The following is a 27979-nucleotide window of genomic DNA, read 5'->3' as shown; positions in this document are numbered from 1 at the left end:
GGAAGCATGTAAGCGAGAGTTCCAATTTTGGATGGAGCTTTGCTTTAAAGAGGAGATGTACTGTAGGAACCGTCTCTGCTGAGATGGACACTGAAAATGTAAAATGTGTTTGCTGTTGCTTAGAAGAGGAGGGGGGCAGAGACCGCTGCACAACTGAGCCGCAGTTCGTTCTGAATCGCTATACTATGTCAGGGACAGGTGTGTGTGTGTGTGTGTGTGTGTGTGTGTGCTGGAGGTAGTATCTCACTGGGAAAAGACCAGTCTATATGCTGGGGGTGGAATCTCACTTGTGAAAGACCAGAAGTAGGCTGATACCCCCTTCCCCATTGACAAAGTAAAAGTAGTGCTGGTTCCTAATTATATAGGATTTTCACACTTGTCTGTGACCAAAGCAGTTTCTAATTGTGTAAAAACTCTAGCTACAGCACAATGTACACGCCTGCAGCACATGCAATGGGGATAATAAACAAAATGAAAACTGAGCAGATCTTGCACCTAATGAATAAAGGGGGCACAGGCCCCGTTTGTTAGGCCCCTTTCACACTGGGTGGTTTGCAGGCGCTATTGCGCTAAAAGTAGCGCCTGCAAAGTGACCTGAAAGTGGCGCTGCTTTGTCCCCAATGTGAAAGCCCCGAGGGCTTTCACACTGGAGCGGTGTGCTAGCAGGACGGTAAAAAAAGGTCCTGCTAGCAGCATCTTTGGAGCGGTGTGTATACCGCTTCCCCACCACTCCTGCCCATTGAAATCAATAGGACACCACGGCTGTACCGCCGGCAAAGCGCCTCTGCAGAGGCACTTTGCGGTGGTTTTTAACCCTTTGTCGGCCGCCAGCGGGGGTTAAAACCGTCCCCCTAGCGGCTGAATACCGACGGTAAAGCGCTGCTAACTATAGCAGCGCTTTACCGCCAACGTCGCCCCCGTCCCAGTGTGAAAGGGGCCTTAGAAATCTGTCCTGTTTCCAATGCTGTTTCTATGGCAGACATAGAAGGCAGGATAGTTGGATCTGCCGGCCTCAGCCGAGTGGGCGAGAGGAAGGAGGGTGGCTGTTAACTACATTTGCTGTGGTTAACAGATGTGCATTTAGGTAGGGAAAAGGACTTTTCTTTATCGTACATCACGGGACGCAGAGCCACAGTAATAAGTGTATGAGTTATATGGCACCTTCAGGTGGTGGACACTGGCACACCCTAAACAGGAAGTTCAATTGCCCATATAACCCCTCCCCTTACCGGGAGTACCTCATTTTTTTTCACCAGTGTCTTAGGTGTTGGTCACGAGTAAAGATGTGCTGTGCTGAGCTCCGCTGGAATATTCCTTACTGGGGCAAGCCATGCAACCGGATCCATTCAAAGTGTCTTTTCTAGGCCGAATTGAATGGTACCCGGGCCTCATGTCCGAAGAAATTAGGTTTTGCCTGTAACGATTCTCTTTTTAGAGAGCTGGACCCCGGGATCCAGTATTTGTTTTTTTTTTTTTTCAGCCATATTCCTGGCGGGGTGCTTTTTACAGGCCCAGGGCTGTGGATCCCCCGATTTAAAAAAAGGGGGCCCCAGTCCCTGAAGGTTTTCTAAACTGAGCCCGCCATGAGAGGTAAAGATTGGGTCTGTTACCACAGAACCCTGCAGCTGGATAAGGTAAGGGAGATTCCTAAGGATTTTTTCTATTTCTTGTGGGTTTTCTCCTCTTAAAGTAAATGTTGCTATGCCTATAGTCACTACCCGGGGCTGTCAAGAGCACGCACCTGTTCCATGCTGGTCAGTCTCATCTCTGTGTACAAGCTGCACGCTTCCTCCAGTCCAGGCTCCAGGTAAAGTCGTGGGAAAGGGGGGTTTTCTCCTCCTAGGAATGTCCCCCACCTGGATGGCTTTCCTCCAAGCAGTAGGAGCATGGCATCAGACGGTGGTATGCCGCGCCGCTCCCGCCGCCATTACGGCGGTTCCCATCGGCAGCTCTCCTCTCCTCCTTCCCCAGCCATCCTCCATGCGGTCCGGTCAGGATCGGAGCCCGCTCGCCCAAGGAAAACACTCTATTTCAAAATAGATGAAGGGGCGCGATGGTTGATCGGAGGAAGGGGGCGTGGCTTAGCGGCGTTGGCACGAATTGGCGGGCTGCATAGCTATAAAATGCACCTTTTTTCAGGTGCACACAGCTAGGAGGGACACAGAGCGCATGGGGGGCATGTGAGTGAGTGACGCAGGCATTTCCAGGCACATTTACTTTAAGCAGCAGGCTGAGCTTAATAGCGGCAGCAGTTGCTGGACTATTGCTCAGCAGTGGGTGCATTTTTTTTTTTTTTTTTGGGGTGGTAGCTCTGTGTTTGTGCTCGGCACTATGACCAGAGGAGGTGGTTCAAATGCCGCAAAGACCAAGGACACAAAGGGGTCACCCTCAGGTCCTAAGGACTCTCCCTCTGCAACACCATCCCGTACTAATGAGGCTGGTCAGAGTGAGCCATCATGGTCATCAGGGGCTGCAATTACATCTGACACTTCAGCCCATGTCTAAATAACTGAGCAGGTTTTCTCCTCGGCTATGAGTGGCTTAGAGGAAAGATTAGAGGAAAGAAAATCATGTCTTCACAGAGCAGAAAAAAAAGCATTATGTCCCCTTCTACCATCCAGGATCCCCAAACAGAGGAACTGTGGGAGGGGGAAGATGAATCCCCCTCAGGGGACCATGAACAGGCTGATGATTCCTCTCCCGAGGAATCAAGTGGGGAAGGATCTTCAGCTTCACATGCTGAGAAGTTGCTGGTGCGTTCTCTTACTGAAATGGTCCACGCCACATTTAAGCTACCCTTAACGGAGTTGGTTGAAAAGCCCACTTCCTGTTTGGGTTCACTAAAGCCTTGCGTGCCTTTCCTGTCCATTCATTACTAGGAAAGCTTATGTATTCTGAGTGGAATCGCCCAGATAAGCACTTTTTTCTTCCTAAGAAGTTTTCAACGCTTTATCCTATGGAGGAAAAATTCACCAAGATGTGGAGTATACCAGCAATTGATGCTGCTATATCCTCTGTGAATAAAAGTTTGACTTGTCCGGTTGACAATGCGCAAATGCTTAGGGATCCAAATGATAAATTGGAATTCCTGTCTTGTCTCCCTGGCAGGTTCAGTGGCTCAACCTGCAGTGGCGGCAATTGGTGTTTGTCAATCCTTGAGAAATCACTTGAAACAGGTGCTCAAGGTGTTCCCTGAACAGCAGGCCCAGGAATTAACTGAGCTGCCAGCAGCTTTGTGCTTTGCAATTGATGCAATCAGAGATTCTATTCTTCAAACCTCTCGCCTTACGCTTGGGTTGGTACATATGCGTAGAATCTTATGGTTAAAAGGTTGGGCACCCGAAGCGACATGCAAGAAGCTCCTGGCTGGTTTTCCTTTTTGCAGTGAAAAGCTGTTTGGGGAGGATTTGGACAAATATATCTAAAAAATATCAAGTGGGAAAAGTACCCTTTTGCTAGTTAAGCAAAAGAGTAAACGTTCCTCATTTAAACGGGCTCTTTCTCCAGTGCCAGGGGCATCAGCCTCCAGGCAGTCACAAAGGCCTCCACCATCAAGTTAAAGAGGTAAACTTCAGGGTCAACCCCAGGGACAAAAGAAGTCCTGAGGGAGGAAGCCCGCAAGACAGAATGCTAAAGCCTCTTTATGAAAGGGTGCCCCTACTCATTCAAGTGGGGGGGGAAGACTTCTGGCAGGAAGAATTTCAGGACAGATGGATGGTCTCCACAATAGCTCTAGGTTACAAACTAGAAGTTCCGAGAGTTCCCGTCTCCTTGCTTCCTCAGGTCAAATGTCCCCAAAGAGCCAGAGAAAAAGAAGTCTCTAGCGTCAGACCGACTTTTGTCACAAAAGGTCATCGTGGTGGTTCCTGTGGAAGAGCAGGGGTCAGGGTTCTCCTCAAACCTTTTCACGGTACCAAAACCAAATGGGGATGTCAGGCCCATTCTAGATTTGAAAGCTCTAAATCGATTCCTGAAGATTCACTCTTTTCGCATGGAATCATTCTTATCAGTAGTCTCCATCCTACAAAGGGGAGAGCTTCTGGCATCAATTGACATCAATGATGCATACCTGCATGTACCTATTTTTTCCCCGCTCACCAGAAGTATCTGCGTTTCGAAGTAGAAGGACTTCATTTTCAGTTTGTAGCCTTGCCTTTCGGTCTAGCTACTGCACCTCGGGTGTTTACAAAACTTCTGGCCCTTCCCCTGGCCAGGTTAAGGACTCAAGGTATAACAATAGTAGCTGGACGACCTGCTCTTAATAGACCGGTCGGTAGTCCACTTGGTTCAAAACGTGGTCACCACAGTCAACTACCTGGAATACCTAGGTTGAGTCATCAACCTAGAAAAATCTTCTTTAAAGCAAGATTAGAGTACTTTGGTCTGGTCATAGATGGTCCAAGGTGTCAGGGCAAAGAAGGGTCCTTCCATTCGCCTTTGTAGTTGTTGGGGAAGATGGTGGCTTCATTTGAAGCAGTTCTCTATGCTCAGTTTCATTCGAGACTGCTGCAAAACAGTATCCTATCGGCCTGGAACAAGAAGATTCAGGCACTAGATTTTCCAATGTGTTTGTCGCCAAAAGTGAGCCAAAGCCTCAGTTGATGGAGGATATCTGAGAATCTGCAGAAGGGGAAATCCTTCTTACCGGTTACCTGGAAGGTGGTTTCAACAGATGCCAGCCTTTCAGGTTGGGGAGCAGTCCTGGAAGAAGCGTCTGTCCAAGGGAAATGGTCCAGAACCGAAAGGACCTTGCCCATCAACATTCTAGAAATTCGGGTGGAGTGTCTAGCCTTAAAGGCCTGGACATTCAGGTTGCAGAATTCTCCTGTCAGGATTCAACCCGACAATGCCACAGCAGTGGCTTATATCAATCACCAAGGGGGCACCAGAAGTCAGGCAGCCCAGGGAGAGGTAAACCATATCCTAACCTGGCCGGAAAAACATGTGCCGTGCATTTCGGCAATCTTTTATTCCAGGGGTAGAGAACTGGCAGGCAGACTACTTAAGTCGCTAGCAGGTGTTCCTGGGGGAATGGTCCCTTCACCCCGACATCTTCCTGGCTATATGTCAAACATGTAGGGTTCCCGGGTGTAGATCTGTTTGCGTCCAGGTTCAACAACAAAGTCGACAACTTTGTGTCAAGAACAAGGGATCCACTCGCATGCGGAACAGATGTGTTGGTGACCCCGTGGGATCAGTTCTCACTGATATATGCATTCGCTCCTATTCTGCTGCTACCTCGACTTCTTTGCAGGATCAAGCGAGAAAGGAAGTTGGTAGTTCTTGTGGCCCAGAAGATCTTGGTATGCAGAAATCGTAAAGATAGTGGTAGGGGCCCCATGGACCCTACCACCAAATCCAGACCTACTATCGCAGGAACTGGTGCTCCATCCTACATTACAAATGCAAAATTGAACGGTTTGGCTATTGAAACCCACATTCTAAGGAATCGTGGGCTTTCAGGCTCAGTAATACTTACCTTGATTAATGCAAGGAAGCCAACTTCCAGAATAATTTATTATAGAGTCTGGAAGGCATATGTTTCTTGGTGTGAATCCAGGGGTTGGCATCCTAGGAAGTATTCATAGATAGAATTCTTGCCTTTCTGCAAATGGGGCTAGAAATTAAACTGGCCTTGAGTACTATCAAGGGCCAGGTCTCGGCCTTATCAGTATTGTTTCAGCGTCTGTTTGCTGTGCATTCTTTGATCCAAAGCTTTATACAGGGGTAACCCGGCTTAATCCACCGGTTAGGGCAGCCCTGAACCCTTGGGACTTGAATTTAGTTCTGTTGGCATTACAGAAACAGCCTTTTGAGCCGATACGACATGTTCCTTTGGTCCTTTTGCCAAGGAAGCTAGTTTTTATGGTAGCCATTTCTTCTGCAAGAAGGGTATCAGAGTTGGCGGCTCTTTCTTGTAAAGAGCCATATTTAAACGTTAACAAGGATAGAGTAGTATTGCGTCCTCATCCTAGCTTTCTGCCAAAGGTGGTTTCAGGTTTTCACCTAAACCAGGATATTGTTTTACCTTCATTTTTTTCCAGAACCCTATTCTAAGGAAGAAAAGTCACTACACTCTTTGGATGTAGTGAGAGCAGTCAAGATCTATTTGAAGGCGACTGCTCAGATTCGAAAAACAGATGTTTTGTTTGTGTTGCCTGAAGGTCCTAGGAAAGGACAGGCAGCATCGAAATCCACTATTGCCAAATGGATACGGCAGGTAATTATTCAAGCTTATGGCGTGAAGAAGAAGGTTCCACCTTTTCAGGTCAAAGCGCACTATACCAGGGCTGTTAGTGCTTCTTGGGCAGTGCATCACCAAGCCTCCATGGCTCAAATCTGCAAGGCTGCAACCTGGTCTTCAGTCCATACATTCACCAGATTCAGGTGGATGTAAGAAGGCATGAGGATATCGCCTTTGGGCGCAGTGTGCTGCAGGCAGCAGTATAGGTCCTCCAGGTCTGATTGCACCCTACTTTTGTTTGTGTTCCCTCCCCTCAGGTGGCATTGCTCTGGGACATCCCATACAGTTATTACTGTGGCTCTGTGTCCTGTGATGTATGATAAAGAAAATAGGATTTTTATAGCAGCTTACCTGTAAAATCCTTTTCTTGGAGTACATCACGGGACACAGAGGTCCCTCCCCTCTTTCTGGTTACATATGTATTGCTTTGCTACAAAACTGAGGTACTCCCGGTAAGGGGAGGGGTTATATGGGGAATTGAACTTCCTGTTTAGGTTGTGCCAGTGTCCACCACCTGAAGGTGCCATATAACCCATACAGTTATTACTGTGGCTCTGTGTCCCGTGATGTACTCCAAGACAAGGATTTTACCGGTAAGCTGATAAAAATCCTATTTTCCTACCTGTATGCAGGTTCATCCCTTGTAGTATGTTCACTACATTGGCAGAGAGGGGCATGTGAGCTATTTTCCAGGTTACCTCCTAGCTCAGTCTGGTGGGGATCAGTGTCCATTTTCAATATTGAAAATTGCCACAGTCCCTTTGTTAGTTAGGCCCAGATTTTGCAGCAGTGTCTTTTACTCACTTGAAATATAAACTGGAGCATGTGGTGTTCGTAGACCTGAAACAGGCCTTTTTGCTTTAATTGTGACGCACACCACCCATGCCAGTTTTCCTGCAGTATTATAATGGCACTGGAAGCAGTGTGATTTCCCCAATGTCTTTGAATTTGGCAAGGGTTTCTCTGGAAGTTAATGTGCTGTCCTCCTGTGTAGCCATAGCTCATCAATATGATGCAGTTCCCTCAATGTTTTTTTATTTTTGTGTTTTATCATTTTGCAGGCAGCAGTGTGTGGAGCAGCTTTTGCACAATATGTTTGATGGGGAGCTGACTGATAGCTGTGTTGTGAGCGGCACTCAGATCTTGCTGACGCTTTTGGAAACTAGAAGATCAAGGTATATCATTGTTGCAATTCTGCCAAAGATGGCTGTGTAATAAATTTGAAGGCTTTATTGCCTCTGCTTACTAACATAAGCTAATCTATTGACACACCTGCATCTTATTTCTATCTGCATTACACCTGTATTACATACACATCTACTCCCATAAGTCTTTGTCATAGCTGAAAATAAAACTTGTTTGAACTCCTTGTTCCATTTTATCTAGATTATCTCCAGCTACGCTCATGCTTTCTTACTTTTGCCTCCTCTCTCGATTTATGTCACTATAAGTGATTAATTGCTTTTGTTGCCATCTCCAGTACGGATCCTCTCCTAGATTCACTTCCTCAGGGGTTTGAGAGACAAAGTCCTGCTGTGAGCAGTAGTATTCTTCAGGGTATAGAGTCACGCCTGAAGGATTTTCACCACCTGCTTCAACATCCTCCAAAGGTGAAATATTACTTTTTAACATTTTATCCTAGAGTCGAGCATTGCAAGCAGTGTTCATTACTCATTCTCCGCGATAACAATGTGTAAACCTCAGACCTGAGCAAAGCATATCCCTCTATACTGTGTACTTGCCTCGATCTAAAGCATGAAGTGTGATTTTCTCTTTGCTGCTTCATTCCTCTGTTACCTGCTTGAGTCACGTCGGATAGGTCTTCCTGGAGACCAAGATAGAAAAATGTGACCAGACATGGCACACAGCCTGTGATTGACAGCTCTGCATGTTCTCTGTACTGTGTAAAGCGGGGTATGTCCCTTCGCTCCAATCGGCTCAGAGCTGTCCCCACTGAGATCTGCACTGTGCGATTTCAGATGCCTGACCCCTGCTTTTCAGCGTAGGCTTGTAGGAGGATTTGTTTAATCTCCTGTGTATGATCTGATGCTAGTCACTTCGCTGGGTATATGTGAGGGGTTTTCAGCCTTCCTAAGAATAAAATGTACCTAATCATTTGCCCTAAATATTATTTCCTGTGCTGAAACAGTTTTTAGCATCAGTGCCTTGTTATATCCACTGCATTGTTTTGTGTTTTTTCTCCAGCTGGTACAGATATCCATTAAGATGCTTTCTCTGTAGTTTGAACTGGGAGGAGCATCTTATTTGTGATTGATAGAGCCAGCTTTACCACCTGTGGTAATGATAAACCGATCATAATTATTGCATTAGCTGTTCCATAATTTTGTGTTACAGAAAGAATCAATTTTGACCACTATTGGTGTTCTGGAAGAACCCTTAGGCAATGCACGACTCCACACTACACGCCTCATAGCTGCCTTGTTACATGCCAATACTCCCAGTGTTAACCAAGAACTCTGTCGGCTTGGCACCATGGATCTCTTACTTGTAAGTAATTTAGATAAGAGGACAAGAGTAACTGAAACATCAGAAGAATTAACATGTTTTATGCTGCGGGTTTATTTCAAATGATTCCAAAGCTGTATAGTTCACAGCAACTAGTAGTTATGAGTTTTATATCAAAAAATTATTCAGTTCACAATATAAAGTTCCCCATTTTTCTTGGCTTCCCCTATCAATGGCTCTTTTTTATTTAAAAGATACATTCACCTTTTTTATTTAAAAAAATGCAAATCTTTTTATAGGTAAAAAATCTGTGCATTTATTTTTTACACTAGAGCCTATAAAGCCCTGCCCCCACGATCAGCAGATCAGTTTCCTACAGACTCTCAGTACACTGTCTTCCCTTACCTGCAATATGAGCAAACAGTTACTGAACTGCAGGAAAAAATCTAACTACAAGGACGCTCACTAGCGCATTCACAGTCAATTCAGAACTACAAGCCATCGGCCATGGTGGCTGACAGTACTTGTAGTTCATTCATTTCCAGAACTCTGTGAATGAATTATGCGCCCGCGTAAACAGAGCCCGGCAAAGATCACCCTAAATACAGATGGAACATGAAACGTTATCCAAAAATCTTTTAAAGTAACCCTTTTGCCTTTCCATATTCCTAAGCATTAATGGTCTTTTTCTTGTAGCTACAAAGTAGCTGTTACAACTGCTTACACAGTATGCATCAATTCTTCCCCTTTTAATTTTGGGTAGGGTACAATTTCTATACACAGTTTTGTAGCTGGGTTATAAAGTAACTGTAGTAAATTTTCTTTTGGTAAACCTGAATGCTCCTGATCCAAGTTCCACTCAAGAGCTAATAAAAGGGGAATCTACTCCTTTTCAGAGACTCCCCTTTGAAATAATTAGAGATATTCATTTGGGAGACCTTACCTTTTTAAAGTGATAGTAAACCGCTACAATAAAAAAGAAAAAAAAAAAAAAAACTTTCCCCTGCAAAATAATACCATGCTTTGCTAGCAGACATTGCATTCTAGCACATTATGAAATACTTATCTTAAAATGAAGCCCTCCAGCAGTGCGCTGTCACCAATGAGAGGGCTTCTGGGTTTGTGGACTCCGGCTGTGTGAGTGGCCGGAGCCGCAATGATGTTACTCCCGTGCATGCATGTGGGAGCCCTCGGTTACAGCACGGTGCTATGAAGATCCGGCACTGTATGCTGGACCTTCAGAGCGCATATGCCAGTGACGACAAAGGCTACATCCAGGGTAAATATCTCCTAAACGGTGCACATTTAGGAGATAATATTTTTACCTACAGGTAAGCTTTATTATAGGCTTACCTGTAGGTAAAAATCACAAAGTGGACTTTACTACCTCTTTAAGGTTGTCATCACATCTGTTAGAGCAGCTAGTTCAGAAATATGCCTATCTTGCAAAGAGCCTTTTTTGTTTTGCAAAAGGACAAGGCGGTTTTAAAACTAAAACCTTCTCGCTTATGTCACTTGGTCCCCACCTCAATGAGGACATTGTCATTCCTTCTCTGTTCTGCCCCAGAACATAATCACGAAATTTCCTTACATTATTTGGATGTTAGGGCTGTCAGTCTACTTGGCAACCACAACCACTTTTCACAAGACAGACACTTTTTGTGATACCTGGACGTTCTCCTAAACGGTTCAGACAACTCCGTTCCAGAACCTATGTGTTTAAGCAGATGTTTTTCCCTTTCCCATCAGAGCCCATTCTACCAGGGTGCTTTTCGCCTGGACTTTTCAGCATCTGTATCCCAGATGCGCAAGACCACTACCTGATCCTATGTTCATACATTTTTCAAGTTCTACCAGGTGGACGTTCAGGCCTCAGCTGATGTGAGATTCAGCTACAAGGTGTTTTAAGCTGATTAAGTATTTTGCTTGGGTTCCTTAAACACCTGTGTGTATTTTCCACTTGTTAGCAGTTCTTAGTTTCTTTGTGGCCGACTGTTCAGTTTTATTGCCTCTATATGTCCCATGGTCTAGAAATGACAATCCTGTACAGTACGATTTTAAGATAAAGAATTTACAGGTACGTTAAAATTCTCATCTTGGAGTAAGGTACGTGATCAAGGTCCCTCCCCACTGTTTGTTTTTTTTTTTTGTTTTTTTTTTTTAAATCACTCCTTATTGCTTGCTATAAACTGGGACCTCTCAGAGTGGGCAGGGTTAACTGGGTACACTCTAAGGGCAACCTTAGCAAAAGTTTTTTTGCCAGTGTCTAATCACCTGAAGGTAGCAAAATATCGTATAACCCATGGTCTATGATTACCAGTTCTGTACTTTACTCCAAGATTAGTCAAAATTCCTATATTTTTGTTTACTTTCTAGGCTTGTGCATCTCATAGTAACTGAATTTAGTACTTGTTTAGACCAGCTTTTCTCAATCCGGGTGCCATATAAAGTCCTCAGGAGTGCCACGCAAAGGGATTAAAAACGTCCCCAACTAAAGCAGGCAGTTAAATCCAACCTTTTTTTTAACCACTTCAGCCCCAGAAAGATTTGCCCCCTTAATGACCAGACCATTTTTTGCGTTATGACACTGCGTCGCTTTAACTGACAATTGCGCAGTCGTGCAACATTTTACCCAACCAAAATTGGTCTTTTTTCCCCCACAAATAGAGCTTTCTTTTGGTGGTATTTGATCACATCTGCGTGTTTTTTTGCGCTATCAACAAAAAAAGAGCAACGATTTTGAAAAAAAGCAATATTTTTTACTTTTTGCTATAGTAAATATCCCCCCAAAAAATATAAAAAAACCTTACATTGATAGACCTCCGTTCTGTGTCTCTCAGGAGCGATCGCGTGTGCCCAGTGAACATCGCGGCCACGACGGGCACGTGCATAAGCTCTGTGGTCTTCACGTGGGGGCACCCCCCCAGTCGTCTTACAATGGACCAACGTACAGTGGGGACGGAAAGTATTCAGACCCCCTTACATTTTTCACTCTGTTATGTTGCAGCCATTTGCTAAAATCATTTAAGTTAATTTTTTCCTCAATGTACACACAACACCCCATATTGACAGAAAAACACAGAATTGTTGACATTTTTGCAGATTTATTAAAAATGAAAAAATTAAATATCACATGGTCCTAAGTATTCAGACCCTTTGCTGTGACTCTCGTATTTAACTCAGGTGCTGTCCATTTCTTCTGATCATCCTTGAGATGGTCCTACACCTTCATTTGAGTCCAGCTGTGTTTGATTATACTGATTGGACTTGATTAGGAAAGCCACACACCTGTCTATATAAGACCTTACAGCTCACATTGCATGTCAGAGCAAATGAGAATCATGAGGTCAAAGGAACTGCCTGAAGAGCTCAGAGACAGAATTGTGGCAAGGCACAGATCTGGCCAAGGTTACACAAACATTTCTGCTGCACTTAAGGTTCCTAAGAGCACAGTGGCCTCCATAATCCTTAAAAGGAAGACATTTTGGACGACAAGAACCCTTCCTAGAGCTGGCCGTCCGGCCAAACTGAGCTATCGGGAGAGAAGAGCCTTGGTGAGAGAGGTAAGAAGAACCCAAAGATCACTGTGGCTGAGCTCCAGAGATGCAGTCTCCCGACTGCATCTCTGGAGCTCAGCCACAGTGATCTTTGGGTTGTTCTTGGGAGAAAGTTGTAGAAAATCAACCATCACTGCAGCCCTCCACCAGTGGGGGCTTTATGGCAGAGTGGCCCGACGGAAGCCTCTCCTCAGTGCAAAACGCATGAAAGGCCCGTGTGGAGTTTGCAAAAAAACACCTGACGGACTCTAAGATGGTGAGAAATAAGATTCTCTGGTCTGATGAGACCAATATAGAACTTTTTTGCCTTAATTCTAAGCGGTATGTGTGAAGAAAACCAGGCACTGCTCATCACCTGTCCAATACAGTCCCAGCAGTGAAGCATGGTGGTGGCAGCATCAAGCTGTGGGGGTGTTTTTCAGCTGCAGGGACAGGACGACTGGTTGCAATCGAGGGAAAGATGAATGCGGCCAAGTACAGGGATATCCTGGACAAAAACCTTCTCCAGAGTGCTCAGGACCTCAGACTGGGCCGAAGGTTTACCTTCCAACAAGACCATGACTTTAAGCACACTCCGTGACTGTTCTTGAATGGCCCAGCCAGAGCCCTGATTTAAACCCAATTGAGCATCTCTGGAGAGACCTAAAAATGGCTGTCCACCAACGTTTACCATCCAACCTGACAGAACTGGAGAGGATCTGAAAGGAGGAATGGCAGAGGATCCCCAAATCCAGGTGTGAAAAACTTGTTGCATCTTTCCCAAAAAGACTCATGGCTGTATTAGATCAAAAGGGTGCTTCTACTAAATACAGAGCAAAGGGTCTGAATACTTAGGACCATGTGATATTTCAGTTTTTCTTTTTTAATAAATCTGCAAAAATTTGAACAATTCTGTGTTTTTCTGTCAATATGGGGTGCTGTGTGTATTTTAATGAGGAAAAAAATGAACTTAAATGATTTTAGCAAATGGCTGCAATATAACAAAGAGTGAAAAATTTGAGGGGGTCTGAATACTTTCCGTCCCCACTGTATAACTATGGCGATTTGCCCAGACGAGCCAACCTGCCGCAGTATAACTGCGGCGGCTGGTTGTCTAGTGGGTAATGCTGGATCTAGTCTTTTTTTATACTGCCAGTGCTGGTCCAGACTGTTTTTAACCCCTTATTAAATTTTCACAGCACCTCTGTGCTGGGCGGGCTATCTGCTAACATGCTACCAATTGATGTCGCCATCAGTCACTAACGATATGTCAGGCACCCTCACAGCTTTCTGGGTTGCCCACAAAAGTAATGACAGTGGCAGGGAGAGGAGAGACCTGGGAGGAGGTATGGCTTGTGCTCTCTCCCTCCTGCCAGAACAGTGCTCCTGGACACAGGAGTGCTCTCAGTTTGGACTGTGTAGGGTTTGTTTACGGCCCCTATCTCCTCCCCAAGCTGCTCTTTTCCTGGCAGCAGAAATTGTGGGTAGGGGCAGTAATCCAAATCCTGCACAGTCCCGACCCGAGATTGTTCTGTCACCTGTATACAGGACAGATAGGAGGGGGGGAGTGGGCATTTGTGTTTGGGATGATAGGTTTTGTGTTAGTAGAGGGGAGTAGGAACAGAATTTGTGCTAGCGGGGTTAACTGGGGAGAGCGGATTTACGTCTTACAAACTACTGAACTGTGCCTCACAAACTACATTTTAAGGCTTTTCCTTCATGGTACCCTCATGTATTTAGTATTTATGTGTGTGCTTTCGCGCTAAAACACATGGTACCACCATATGTTTTGGTGCGCGTGATTTAAAAAATTGTGTTCCCACACAATGCATTTTTCAGTGCAGTGGTGTGAAGGAGCACTCAGACTGTTGTGCTCCAAGATTTGTGCACAATTCTAAAGGGTACCTTAAATGAAAAAAGTTTGAGAAACACTGGTTTAGACAGTCATATAGGAGCTTAGCTGTACTTTAAGATTTGCATGCATCATGTTTATGTAAATTCTCTCATTTCTTCTCAAAAACAGGACCTGTTTTTCCGGTACACTTGGAATAATTTTCTACATGTCCAGGTTGAGTTGTGTATAGCAGCAATCCTCTCCCAGTGTCTGCAAGAGGGACGAAATGCTTCCATTGTGGAGGAGAGAAATACGGAAGAGTCACTTAATGGCAATACAGAAGAGTGTGAGAAATCAGTACCTGAGCAAGAGGATCTCATGATTACGCATGTAAATCTATTTTTGAGTCACTGCCGTGTCCTTATTTTTCTTTGTCTTAGCCCTGTCAAAATCTATTGCAATCTTTAGGGATCATGTATTTGATCCTGTATGCAGGATACTCCCTTTACAACTTAATTAATACTGTTAAAACTTAAAGTGGAACCAAAGTTCTGCTGTAAGAAACAACGAGCAAGCAGGCATGCAAAGTCTCTTCTGCAATAAATTGCCCCTTCTTGCCTACTCGCTGTCTTCTCTGTAGCTGTAACCTGAGCTGTGAATGCTTACAGCACCGTGCCAATCCCTGCTTGCTGGAATGACTGGCTTCTGCACATGCACAGTAGTGACATCCCGTGCCGGTCAATGTAGAGGCCTGAAGACTGACACTCAGAATAAGATGCTGCCACTGGAGGGGGACCTTTTTGGATAGGTGAGTATTTACCCTTTAGTTCCACTTTAAACTGAATAAGGGTGTTGCTCTGAATAAGTGGGCATTGCTGCTTTGGTTTAAAGTCCTTTTTTAAAGGTAGATTTTATTTGAAGATGAATCCCAGGTATGGCAGTTTTTCCATAGTAAGATTGGTCCAGCCTTGTGGAAGCTGGAAATGACTCTAGTAGGCGCTGCTACTTCAGTGATCTCTGCTAGCTGTCAAGCTCTCTGCTGCGTTTTGAGCACAGGAGGTTGCTTGCTTGGCATGGTAGTCATGCAGGGAACGTTTTGCATTTTCTCAATGAATGCAAAGACTTCTCTAATTAAAAACAAGGTGGAGAGGCAGGACTGTAACCTAATAATCTCCACCTTGTCTATTCAAACAATACTTTGTATTCATTGAGAAAATGCTTCGATGATGCTTTAGTTCTGTTTTTTTTTTTTTTTAGCTTTATTGAAGGTTGGCAGATGCCCTGTGTGTGTGTGCTGATATCTCATACCTGCAACTTCTCCAAAACAAAGCAAAACTAAAGCTGAATTGAACCCTCTCAAAAGCTGCAGGTGCTTCAATCGAGCTTTGCCATAGACTTCTATGGAGGCTTTGAAGCACTACTAAAGCGACATGGGGTATAATTTTTGAAGCGAAGCCATAGCAAAGCAAATGCAAGGTATAAACAGGACTGTAAGCGAACTGTTTTATTCATGACGGGCTTGACTGGCATTTAGAGAGCTGTAAGAAAGCGTGTCCGAAGCCATGTTTTGATGCAAGTGCAAATTTTTGGGGAGGAGTAACTGATTTTGACAGGCACCCGCTCCCACTTCCCTTCTCACCTTCCTCCCCGCAGTCTTCTGTGAACGTTGCAGGTCCCAGAAGATTGTGGGACCATTCAAATTGCACAGCACGGTTCACACATTTAGCACCCTGCTGTGAACACGCACGCTGTGACTGCCAGGTGCCCGTAGGATTCCGGGGACAGAAGACGAGAAGTGAGAACGGCTGAGAATGAGCACAACGCTGGATAATGGGACAGGTGAGTGGCTGTTTATTAAAAGTCAGCAGCTACAGTTTTTGTTGCTGCTGACTGGAGCTCCTCTTTTAAACAAATTTTCACCTAAGCTGCACCACATGACAAAATAGGAGGCTAGTTTGTCAAACTTTTTAAAGGGGAATCATTTTTGCTCAAATGGCTTTGCTCCTTCATACCTATCTGGTTACCCAGTATGGTTGTCCAACCAGTCAGCATTCCTTTTTTTTTTTTTTTTTTTTTTTTTTTGCTCTGGTTTGAACTTTTGAAATGTGAAATAGTATTTATTGCTTTTGTTTGCTGTGCACAACTACAGTTTGCACTGCCTTAGTAAATTATCCTGTTAGTCACTAAGGTACACCTGTGGTAAAATAAGCCCTCACTGACATTTGTAGCTGCAGAAATTCATCTTTAGGGTTAAAAACAGAGGCTCTGAAACTGCATCCTTTCTCACCCTATTTTTCTTTAGCAGCTGGAATTGACAACCTGCAATCCCTCTAAAAATAAAATGCTTCCAAAACCCTATTAAAAAAAAAAAAAAAAAAAAAATCTAACTAAAAGCTATCAGGAAGGAAATTTGGGCTTTATTGGTACAGATGATACCACGCTTTCTATGAAAACTTCATTGCATCAGCATTCTTTTAAAAACTGAAAAGGGTCAACAATGACCCTGCAAAGACAACTGCGTTATTTTACAATGCTACTTCTCATTACTAGCAAAAAAATTAGCACTGCACCCTCTAGTAGGCCTGTTACATTGGCATATTGTATGGTTAATAATTTTTAGCCATGTGGTTGATGGATTCTCATAGGTTGACGTGTTTCTCAGGCAGCTTCTTCAGGACCAGTTAAGGATTTAGTGAGGAAGTAGCAACTTTTACTAATTATAAAGAAGAATTCCATTAAAATATATTTGTAGGATTATGATATTTCACGTGAAGTAAGAAATAAATAACAGATTCATCTGAAATGGATAATGGACATATTACATGCAAAATGTTCGTACCTATACATTGTGGCTTTGGCAACCATGGGGGTGGACACTGGAACAAAAGGAACGGACCAAAGAGCCGTCGGCACCCAAAATGGCTTCAACGTGTTGACAAATTACCTAGCTATGAATTCTGAATACTGTCATAAAGATACCCAGTACTGGGCCCCTGTTTTTAAGGTGTATCTAGATGTGGCGCTTACATCCTGTCTCTTATAAGTGTACAAGTCCATGTCCAAACTTTTCAAAATCTTAATTCCGATATTGAGCTTTGGGATCTCTCTATATGAAGGTGAAGGCCTAGTGAGGAATAATGCTGATAAGATTACTGTATCACACCCATCATGAAGCTGTATGCTCAAGACCAACACCCAAAAATAAATACATACGCTTATTTAATTGTTGATTCCTCTAGTGCCCTTGAGTCAACCGAGAATTCAAAATGATTAGATGGTATCCAAAGCAATACATCCTGTAATGGCCATAAATTCATGCACTTGAAAGGATACAAAAAGCACACTAGATGGCAACCAAAAATTTAGGCTTGATCCAATATAATCCGATGTCTTACCCCAGTATTATTGACAATGTTGGAAGGAACAAACAGAAGGACCACAGATCAACCAACTCCCATGTGGATTAAAGCTGGATCACAAATAGTGGACAATTTGCAAAATAGACCAAAAATTACTGCAATGCTCCCTTTCAATAAAGCCCATGTTGTCCTCACCTGTTAAAAACAGAATGCTGACTATACCGTCATAGGATTCCACCAGGGTGCTCACACCAGCTGCCCCTTAACCCCCTACCTTTATATGTCCCCACCGCCTGAGGACACATAGGCCGCTGCAAAATCAATCCAGTCAATCATGTCATCTGAGGGCGCAGGCGCCACTACTGGGCATACAGCCAGCCATGTGACAACAGCCCGCCTCAATCAAATACAGAGGAGGAGCCACAAGCAGTGTCCACATAGAGAGGGGCAGAATATGCAGAAGCAAACCACTCCCCCACAACATGCATTCAGGGAAATACAAGAATGGAAAGATTGGCCTGATAGTAGCACCCAAATGTCTTCCCTCCATAAGCAAACGCCCACACCACCCTGCAAAAATAGTGTGATTATAGATACAAGATATAAAAATGACCCACCATATGTTTATATGATTAGTGCGTGTAATATAAACTCCTATTACTAAGTAGCTGGCATGTAACGAATGAATACAAATACCAAATATAATCTGTCGCATGAAGTCAAAACCGTATGCAACAAGCCAACAACTACAGAAATGGTTTGAAACTTAAGGCCTTATTTAAACCCCGGTAGGAGGTAGCTTTTAGATTGTGTATCCATCTTGCCTCCCCATGGAGGACTTTTTTTTTTTTTTTAATCAAAATTACCTTCCCCTAGGGTCTTCATAAATCCTATTTTAATTTTGCAAATCTGATTACAGATATATTACAATGATGTTTTGTTTGCCGTTTAGTGTGTTTAATAGTTCCCTTCTCTTTCGTTCATTGACGGACACAGCGCCTCCTTAATCTTGACCGCTTGGGTTTTATCGCCTCTGCAGGAGTAGGACTAGGCAGAACAAAAAACACCTGGCTACGCCCATGGTCTGTCCTCAGTCAATGTATACCCCCCTCCCTGCTCTAGGTATTCAGTTTATTTCTGTCTAGTCAGGACCCAGCTCCTTGCTGGGATCTTTTGGTCCTAGCAAATTTTGCTTTGTCTTTCTTCCATGCATTTTCTCCTGGAAGATCTACAATCAACTGCTGGGCCGCAGGCTTTGATAATCTAGATCCAGTGGTCTCCCCAGTCCAGCAAGCGAGCGTGTGCAGACCGCAGCTACGCACTAGGTCAGCTGCGACATAGCCTCAAAAGGCAGAGGCTGGCCCGCGAGTTAAACGTCTCGCAGGGTCGCATATGAACGGACTCTGGTCTGAGTCACAGCAGTCCCTTGGCAGTCAGCCCCCCACTTCAGTGGCAAGGAGTTCTCACCTGCACCATGGATTGGTAAGTACAGTCCCCCCTCTCCTCCTTTGTGCGGTTTGGGGTGGATGCGGGTACCCTCCAGGGAAGGTCGGACCTTCTTGCCGGATCCCTCCTCTCATCCTAAAGTCGCTTGGTTAAGTTGGGCTTCCCCCATCCCACCACGGATTGGTGGGAGTCCCAGGGCAGGCAGCAGGGACACCTGGGGGTCTCCCTCACCATTCCCCTTCTGTGTGGTGTGTCCTGCCCTGGCAGTATTGGGGAGGGGTTCCAATGCAGAGGGTGCAGCGCAGACCCTTAGGTGCATGCCCTGCTGTCTGTGCAGTGTGAGGTAATGTGCAGTTTGGGGGTCCCAGTGCTGAGAGCGCAGCGGTGCCCCTTAAATGTTCACCCAGCCTGGTGGAGTACAGTACCTTTTTGGAGGGGGGTCCCCTTGCAGAGGGTGCAGCAATGTTGAAGGCCCTGAGAGGATCCTGTCAGCATGCTTTAGCATGTCAAAGGCCGGCGGCCATATTTGGGGGGCTGATGACATCACGGCAGCCATTTTCCTTTGGTTTGGCTGGTCTCTGTCCGGCTGCCATGTTTGTGTAGCCGATGTCATGGCGGCCATTTTCTGTTAGTCTAGTGAGACGCCGGAGCTCCTCCCCTTCCTCTTCTTTTCTCCTTTTCCTGTCCCAGGATATATGAATAGACAGCGTCTATGGTGTTGCTGGGTCCGTATTGCAGCGCTCCTCCGCTGGTAGGGTGAGTCTTTGGGGGTCCTTGTGCATATCCCTCTCTGCTGGTAGGTATCCTGTCTCTTAGTGGTGCCAAAGTTACTTTGTAGTACAGGGTCTTCCCTTTGAAGTCTCAGGGTCACATCTCACCCACTGATCCCCTCATGGAGGTAGCAGGTCCCTCGAAACCCCAGCTTCCCATGGTTGCGCTTACGGCGGTCCTTGAGTCATTGGTATCTTGGGTGGAAGTTGCATGTGGGCAAAGACCCAGGAGGAAGCGTCCCCCCACCTTCCCCTGCTCAGTCTGTCTCATCTGATTCTGAGCCTGATGCCGCCGGGGACACAGGAGACTCTAAAGATGGAGGATGCTGCTGACAGGGCCACAGATGTGGCTGTGTCCTTTGGTACGTATAAGTCACCTCGCACACCAAAGGTGTTTCCTTATCTGCCTTATTGTGATCGGTTTACTTATAAGGAATGGGAACAACCAAAGTCACCCTTTGTGGTCCCCAAACGTTTCTCAGTACGCTACCCCTTTGAAGAATCACTTTTTAAAAAGTGCACTACTCCACCAATGGTGGACCCCCCTGTTTTCAGGTTGAATAAAGCAACCATGATCCCAATAGAGGAATCCCCGTTCTTTAAGGACCCGACTAACAGGAGAGCGGAGGCTGTGGCACGCAGCATGTTTATTATGGCTGGTTTGGCATTGCGTCCAGTCTTGGCTTCAGCCCTGGTGTCACAGACCCTAACTGAATGGGCCAAGCTTTAGCATCAGAGTCTGGGTAGTGAGCAGGTTCCCTCTGCTTATGTTCATTTAGTGGACCAGTTGGTCCATGGGCTGAAGTATATTTGCGATGCAGCTCCTGTGCTGTCCAAGCTTTCTGTTTCAGCGGTGGTGATTAGACGTGTGCTGTGGCTTAAAAATTGTTTGGCAGACCAAGCCTCTAAGAAAGCTCTGACTGATCTGCCCTTTCAAGGCGACCACCTGTTTGGGGCTACCCTGGATGACATCCATTAAGGGTGTCACGGGGGGGGGGGGGAGTACCCTCCTGTCTCAATCTAGGAAAGGGAAGGAGCCTCGTCGTAGACGGGGGGGGGGGGGGGGGGGGCGGCTTCCTTCCTGGCCCATAAGAAATTCTTCTGGGCTCCCGGGACTGCAGATAACGGAAACAGATCTCTCAAGTTTACCCCAGGAAGTTCCAAGCAATCCTGGTCTGGTAAGCCTAGAGCAGGCTTCTCCAGATCCACTGACAAGACTTTCAGCATGAAGGTCTGCCCACACCCATTGCTGGGGTGGGGGGACATCTTCGCTGGTTTCCAGATTCATGGACTTCCTTCGTGAGCATCAATGGGGTCCACAAATTGAACCTTTTGGGGGTATCAAAGAAGGGGGACAGAGTTCGTCCACTTAGTGGGCCCTGTGTCTCCTTTTACGGATGTAATTCCTGTAAAGGCTCAAGTGACATCAGAACTACCCAAGGCCCCCTCTATCCCCGTCCAGGAAATTGGGTTACCTTTGTCTGACTCTTGAGTGAATGCTGACCAGGTTGGTAGTTTTTCTTTTCAAACGTCGGCCCCTTCAGCAGGTTCAGTTCAACAGGAAGTAACTGGTTCCTCTGGTAGACACCACAGTCGTCCTGGTGCCACTGCAGGGCCAACACCTTCCTCTTCTGTGGTGCCGTCGAAAGACTGAGGGCGGAAGTCTTCTGGTTATTCTGGTGGCCGTAAACATCCCTTGGGAGCTACCTCTCAGAGAGGACTAGTTGTACTGAGGGCTGAGCTTCCATCCTGCGTTACAGTAACTGGTTTTAATGGCATAGCTAGTGAAAGCCAGATACTGAGAGATAGAGGTCTGTCGGGATCAGTGATCCCTACTATGGTGAAGGCGAGGAAGTCGACTTCTAGTAAGATATACCATCGTACACGGAAAGCGTACATTTCTTGGTGTGATTTAATTGGCGTTCATCCTCGATCCTTTTCTGTGGCTCGGATCTTATCTTTTCTTCAACGGGGCATTGAGCAGAAGTTGGCCTTGAGTACCATCAAGGGCCAGGTGTCTGCCTTAGCAGTCTTCTTTCAGTGACCCCTAGCCATTCACTCTTTAGTTCGTACCTTCATTCAAGGAGTCCGGCATGTGGCTCCGCCTGTAGGTTTCTTTTGCCGCCTTGAGATTTAAACTTGGTACGATCGGTTCTCCAGAAAACTCAATTCGGGAGATTTCCTTACCTATGTTGTCCCAGAAGGTGGCATTCTTGGTGGCTTTTACCTCCGGCCACAGGGTTTTGGAGTTGTCGGCGTTATCCTGTCGTAGCCCCTATTTAGTACTTCATAGGGATAAAGTGGTTCTTCGTCCCTGTTCGTCATCTCTGCCCAAGGTTGTCTCTGAATGAGGACATTGTGTATCTGGCAGCCACTGAGTTTTTCTGGAGGTCAGACTCACTTTTTTTTACACAGGGACCAAGGAAAGGGCTGGCCACTCGGCTACCATCTCCAGATGGAATCAGACAGACTGTGACTCTGGCCTTTTTCTATTAAGGGTCGGGTTCCTCTTTTCCCTGTCACAGCGCATTCTACTCGGATGCTTAGTACTTCTTGGGCCTTCCATCATCAAGCGTCAATATCACAGGTTTGCAAGGCGGCCGCTTGATCGTCAGTGCATAGCTTCACAAAATTCAATAAAGTAGATATTTTGGCATCTGCGGATGCTTCTTTTGGCTGCAAGGTTTTGCAGGCTGCTGTTTAACCACTTCAATAATGTTCATTGCCATATGATGTCCGCAGATGGGATCTCTCATCCTGGGCGGGCGTCATATGACGTCCTTGACTTCCCGGCGCTATAGGGTGGTGTGTGCCCGCCGCGTCACCAATGAGCCGATGCGCAATGCCGCAATGTCCACCGGGCACTCGCAATCACTCTTGACAGAGCAGGAACGTGTAAACACACAGATCTACGTCCTGTCAGGGGAGAGGAGACAGATCGTGTGTTCCTAGTATATAGGAACACTGATTGGTCTCCTTCTGTAGTCCGTCCCATCCCTGCACAGTTAGAATCACTCCCTACGTAACACATTTAACCCATTTAAACACATTTAAATATTTTTAGCTCTGATTGCTATATAAAGGTCAATGGTCCCAAAATAGTGTCAGAAGTGTCCGATATGTCCGCCGCAGTGTCAGTTACGATAAAAATCACAGATCGCCGCCATTACTAGTTAAACAATAAATAAATAATAAAAATGTCATAAATCTATCCCCTTCCCCTATTTTGTAGGTGCTATAACTTTTGCACAAAGCAATCAATATACACTTATTGCGATTTTTAATTTTTTTAACAAAAATATGTAGAAGAATACAGATCGGTCTAAACTGAGGAAAAAAATTGTTTGTTTTTTTTTTTTTTTTTTTTTTTTCCAAACTTGTCGCTTCTTCGCATACCAACAAAAGAAAGCTCTATTTGTGGGGGAAAAAAATTATAAAAATTTTATTTGGGTACAGTGTTGCATGACCGCGCAATTGTCATTCAAAATGTTACAGCGCTCAAAGGTGAAAATTGGCCTGGGCAGGAAGGGGGTGAAAATGCCATGTAGTTAAGTGGTTAAAGAGGGGGGTTCCCTCTTGAGGGGTTTGTTTTTTTTTTTTTTTTTGTTTGTTTTTTTTTCCCCAGATGGGGCTCCGGTGTCCTGGTTAGGGCACTTGTGCTTAGCCTTGGGTTATTTTGCCCACCCCTCATTTTTTTTTTTGGCACTGCTTTTGGATGTCCCAATGGTCAAGATTAAGTCCTCATGCACGCGGACGTTTTTACAGCTGCTTTTTTGAGCTTTTTTTGCAGCTTAAAAAGGCCTGTCTATGTTAGTCTATGGCTTCATGCCCACCTAGGCGTTTTTGAGCTGCAAGTGGCATAGGCGTTTTTAAGCTGTAAAAAAAACCCAGGACCCGTGGGTTCTGAGAGACGTTTTTCAGCTGTAAAAACGCTCTAACGCTCAAAAACGTCATTCAACAAGTTTTTAATGTTTTTGATCCATTGAAAAAAAAAAAAAAAATTTGAAAAAAAAAAAACGCTAAAAACCGCTGAAAAAAGTAAAAAAAAAAATCACTGCAAAGATACTGGCGTTTTCATAACGTTATTTTAACAGCCTGTGTGCATGAGGGCTAAGGAGGCGCTGCGTCCATTGATGAATGAAAGAGAAAATGGGATTTTTGTACTCGTACTCACCATAAAGGCCATTTCTCTGAGTTCAACAGACACAGCACCTACCCCTCTATGGAGTTTTTGATACTTCTATTACTGCTTGCTACTAAACTGAATACCTAGAGCAGGGAGGGGGTTATATACTGACTGAGGACAGCCCATGGGCGTAGCCAGGTGTTTCTTGTTCTGCCTAGGCGATATAACCCAATGGTCAAGATTAAGGAGGCGCTGTGTCGGAGAAATGGATTTTACGGTGAGTACAAAAATCCCATTTTTCTTATGTAATAAACATGATCAAAGATTCTTCGCCAGAAAGGTCTCTTTATTTTCTATACATAAAATGTACCACATTGGCAGAATGTGATGTATACTACCCCAGATGTTCGGCAGTCAACTAAGTGTCTAAAGGTGCCTACCTGAGATGAACGCCTTTCTGCCCCATTAAAGTATAACTAAAGTCAAAACTTTTATTTTCGTTTATGGTTAGAGTGGAGAGTGATTTGAACATTTGTCAGTTTTTATTGCTGTGTGTGTGCACCCTCGTTAGGGAGATTCAACCTTCTCTTTGTTCTGTGTATCATTCTGAAAGTAAAATAAATCCCAAATTTTGAGTTGTCCCCAGAAAAGTAATGGAGGGGAAATCTTCCAATGGGGGCACTAGTTCTGGTGACCTGTGAGTCCCTGAAGGAGTCCCTTAATTTGCAGGGGATTTCCTTTCTCTTCCTTTTTTGGCTATGGGACAGGAAGTGGAGGTAAATCTTCGCAACGGGACACAGATGGGGGGAAAAAAAATCTAACCGTGGTTCCTTAGTCTATCCAAAATTTTAAAAAAAAGTTTTGCCTATAGTTCTACTTTAACCACTTCAGCCCCGGAAGAATTTACCCCCTTCCTGACCAGTGCGTTTTTTGCGATTCGGCACTGCGTCGCTTTAACTGACAATTGCGCAGTCGTGTGACGTGGCTCCCAAACAAAATTGTCGTCCTTTTTTCCCACAAATAGAGCTTTCTTTTGGTGGTATTTGATCACCTCTGCGGTTTTTATTTTTTGCGCTATAAACAAAAGAATAGCGTCAATTTTGGAAAAAACGCATTATTTTTTACTTTAAGAAATATCCCCAATAAATATTTAAAAAATCTTTTTTTTTTCCTCAGTTTAGGCTGATTTGTATTCTTCTACATATTTTTGGTAAAGAAAAAAATCACAATAAGCATTTATTGATTGGTTTGCGCAAAAGTTATAGCGTTTACAAAATGGGGGATAGTTTTATAGCATTTTTATTAATTTTTTTTTTTTTTTTACTAGTAATGGCAGCGATCAGCGATTTTTATCGTGACTGTGACATTATGGCGGACACATCGGACATTTTTGACACGTTTTTGGGACCATTGTCATTTATACAGCAATCAGTGCTATACAAATGCACGGATTCCTGTGTAAATGCCACTGGCAGTGAAGGGGTTAACCACTAGGGGGCTAGGGAGGGGTTAAGTTAGTTTTGGGGAGTGTTACTAACTGTGGGGCGGCGTGGCTACGTGTGACACGTCGCTGATCTCTGCTCCCGATCACAGGTAGCAGAGATCAGTGACACTGTCACTAGGTAGAACGGGGAGATGCTTGTTTACATTAGCATCTCCCCGTTCGTCCTCTCTGTGAGGCGATCGAGTCCGCGGGACCCGCAACTTGACTCACGGAGCTCCCGGCCGGCGCGCACGCAATGGCACAGCGGCAAATTCAAAGGGACATACGGGTACACCCATTTGCCCAGCCGTGCCATTCTGCCAACGTACATCGGTGTGCGCCAGTCGGGAACTGGTTAAGATGCTGACTCCTTACTTTGTGACCTTCTGTATGTGTTCTCTGGACAATCTTTAACATGTTTTTTGAGAATAGGGTCGCTTGTCAATAAATGCCAATACTTCTGCATGGCGTTACGAATATGCAGATGTTGATTGGAAAATGTAGTTATGGCTATGTCTCCTCCTGTTTTCTATTGGTTTTGTTGAAAATAATTTAACGCCTTCTTCTACCTTTTGCTTTGTTCAACTTTTTGAGGGTGGTTTTCTTGGTTTTTAGTAACCTATTTCTCAAGGTCTCAGCCTCTTTTTGAAACGCATCCATTGAGCAATCTCTTCTCCTAAATGCTGACTGTATGGAATGCTTTTAACCAATGAATGTGGGTGACCACTTCAGTTATGCCAAATGCTGTTGCCTGCTGTAAGTTTACGATGTAGAGATGTCCAAATAATACCATCCTCTTGGAGAAAGATTTCAATATCCCAAAAAAGGGATGCATGTCTTACTATATTCAAATGTAAATTTGGAAAAAATTTTTGTTAAAAAAGAAACATAAATTGCATAAGGGGCTGGACACTAAGATCCAGTGGTCTCCCCAGTCTGGCCAGCGAGCACATGCAGACCGCAGCTACGCTGGCCCTGCGAGTTAAGTCTTGCGAGGTTGCATACGACAGGTTCTTGGCCTGTGTCTCAGCGTTCCTCATGGCTAACAGCCCCCCACTTCGGTGGCGATGAGGATCTGTCTGGGAGCATTTACCCACACACTCTATGGAGTGGTAAGTAAGGGGCACCCTCCTCTCCTTGCCTGGAGTGTGGGTACTCCCTAGGGTGGTCGGTCCCTCTGGGGTTCTCCACACCCCCCCCCCCCCCGGATGAGGCCCAGGCCTCTGGCTTAGGTGCCTTAGACATTCTGTCCACCCCCCTCCCCTCCAGGGTTGTCACTACGGGGGGGTACACCTTGGCACCTGATGGGTGGGTGACCAGGCATCCGCAGATCCGCGCCCCCTGTGGCGGCCCCCCACTAATTTAGGCAGCGGCTTTGCGGCCTACCGAGCACTCGAAGCGGGCGGCTGAAAATTTAGCCTGTGACCGGGCGACGGGCAGGCCAGCGCTAGAGCGGACGGTGGTTGCCGCTTTCCTTGTGCTTTTGTGGCCTGCTAGTCCGCACGGCCAAGCCTTCTTCCAGAGGGATGGTGCTGTGGGGGCTCTGAGGGCGACCCCCTTTTGGGGTGGTTTAAGTGGGCCCTCCGTAGTTGCCCCCTGTGAGGTTTCATAGTGGATGCCCTTTGTGAGGGGCCTTGATGGATGCACCCTTTGAGGGGCCTTAGCCAGTACCCCCCTGTGCGGGGTCTCAGCCAGTGCCCCCTGTGCGGGGTCTCAGCCGGTGCCCCCTGTGCGGAGGTCTCAGCCGGTGCCCCCTGTGCGGAGGTCTCAGCCGGTGCCCCCTGTGCGGAGGTCTCAGCCGGTGCCCCCTGTGCGGAGGTCTCAGTAGGTGCCCCAGTGCGGAGTCTTGGCTGGTGCTCCTTGTGAGGAGCCTGGGTTAGCGCCCCCGGTGTGGGGCCTCTGTCGACGTGCCCCGTGTGGGACCTCGGTGACGCCCCTGTGCAGGGTCTAAGGTTGCGCAAGTCTCAGTCGGCGCGCCCTGTGTTCTTTGCGTTTTCACAGGTGGCGCTATGGCATATAGGCTAGTAAATGGCGCCCTCCCCTGCCTCATCTTGACTGATCCTACATCCGGCTCTGCCGTCGTGGATATAGCCTACCTTGCGGGGTTGGTGGTCACACTCCTTGTCCTGTCAGTGAGGTTGTTCCTCCACAACTGCACTGGCGCACAAGAAGGTGCTGGTTGTCTCCCTTATTACATCTGTGTGGGAAAATTTAAAGATGGAGGATGCAGCTGCATGGCAAAAGTGTTTCCTTCTCCCTCCTATTTTGGATAATTTGTTCGTAAAGACTGGGAGTGTCCTAAGCGTCCCTTTGTGATTCCAAAGACGCTTCGCTGTGAGGTAGTCCTTTGTGGGGTCCCTCCTTAAAGAGTGGATCCCCCTGTCTCTAGGTTGCGCAAGGCGACCATGAGTCTCCGGCTTTTAAGGATCCGGCTGACATACCTGGAGGGGGAGCAGATTCCCTCTGCTTTCTATGAGTTGGCGGACCAGTTGGTCTGGGGGCTGAAGTATGCAGTGCCTCTTGGACGCAGTTCCCTTGGTTGCTAAGCTCTCTGTTTCTGCAGTGGTGCTTAGACATGTATAGGGGCTTAAGTGTTGGTCTGCGGACTGGGCTGCTAAAAAAAGCTCTGACTGGGTTACCATTTCAAGGCAATTGTCTGGGGATACCCTGGATGACATCTTTACGAGTCTCACAGGAGGGAAGAGTAAATGTCTT

The 27979-nt window shown here is 45.7% G+C and overlaps 1 protein-coding gene across 5 annotated transcripts in view; it reads left to right on the top strand.

Moving 5' to 3' along the window:
• PPP6R2 (protein phosphatase 6 regulatory subunit 2) overlaps positions 1–27979 on the top strand; it is a 186799-nt gene that overhangs the window by 70656 nt on the left and 88164 nt on the right. For all 5 annotated transcript variants that reach the window (XM_073619278.1, XM_073619280.1, XM_073619279.1 and 2 more), the window contains 4 exons: positions 7306–7419; positions 7725–7854; positions 8600–8752; positions 14270–14470. In XM_073619278.1, the coding sequence (XP_073475379.1) occupies positions 7306–7419; positions 7725–7854; positions 8600–8752; positions 14270–14470 (598 nt within the window). The remainder of the gene's footprint in view (positions 1–7305; positions 7420–7724; positions 7855–8599; positions 8753–14269; positions 14471–27979) is intronic.

Source organism: Aquarana catesbeiana, linkage group LG03, assembly GCF_042186555.1.
Source record: "Aquarana catesbeiana isolate 2022-GZ linkage group LG03, ASM4218655v1, whole genome shotgun sequence".
NCBI lineage: Eukaryota > Metazoa > Chordata > Amphibia > Anura > Ranidae > Aquarana > Aquarana catesbeiana.
This window is presented reverse-complemented; position numbering and strand designations above follow the sequence as displayed.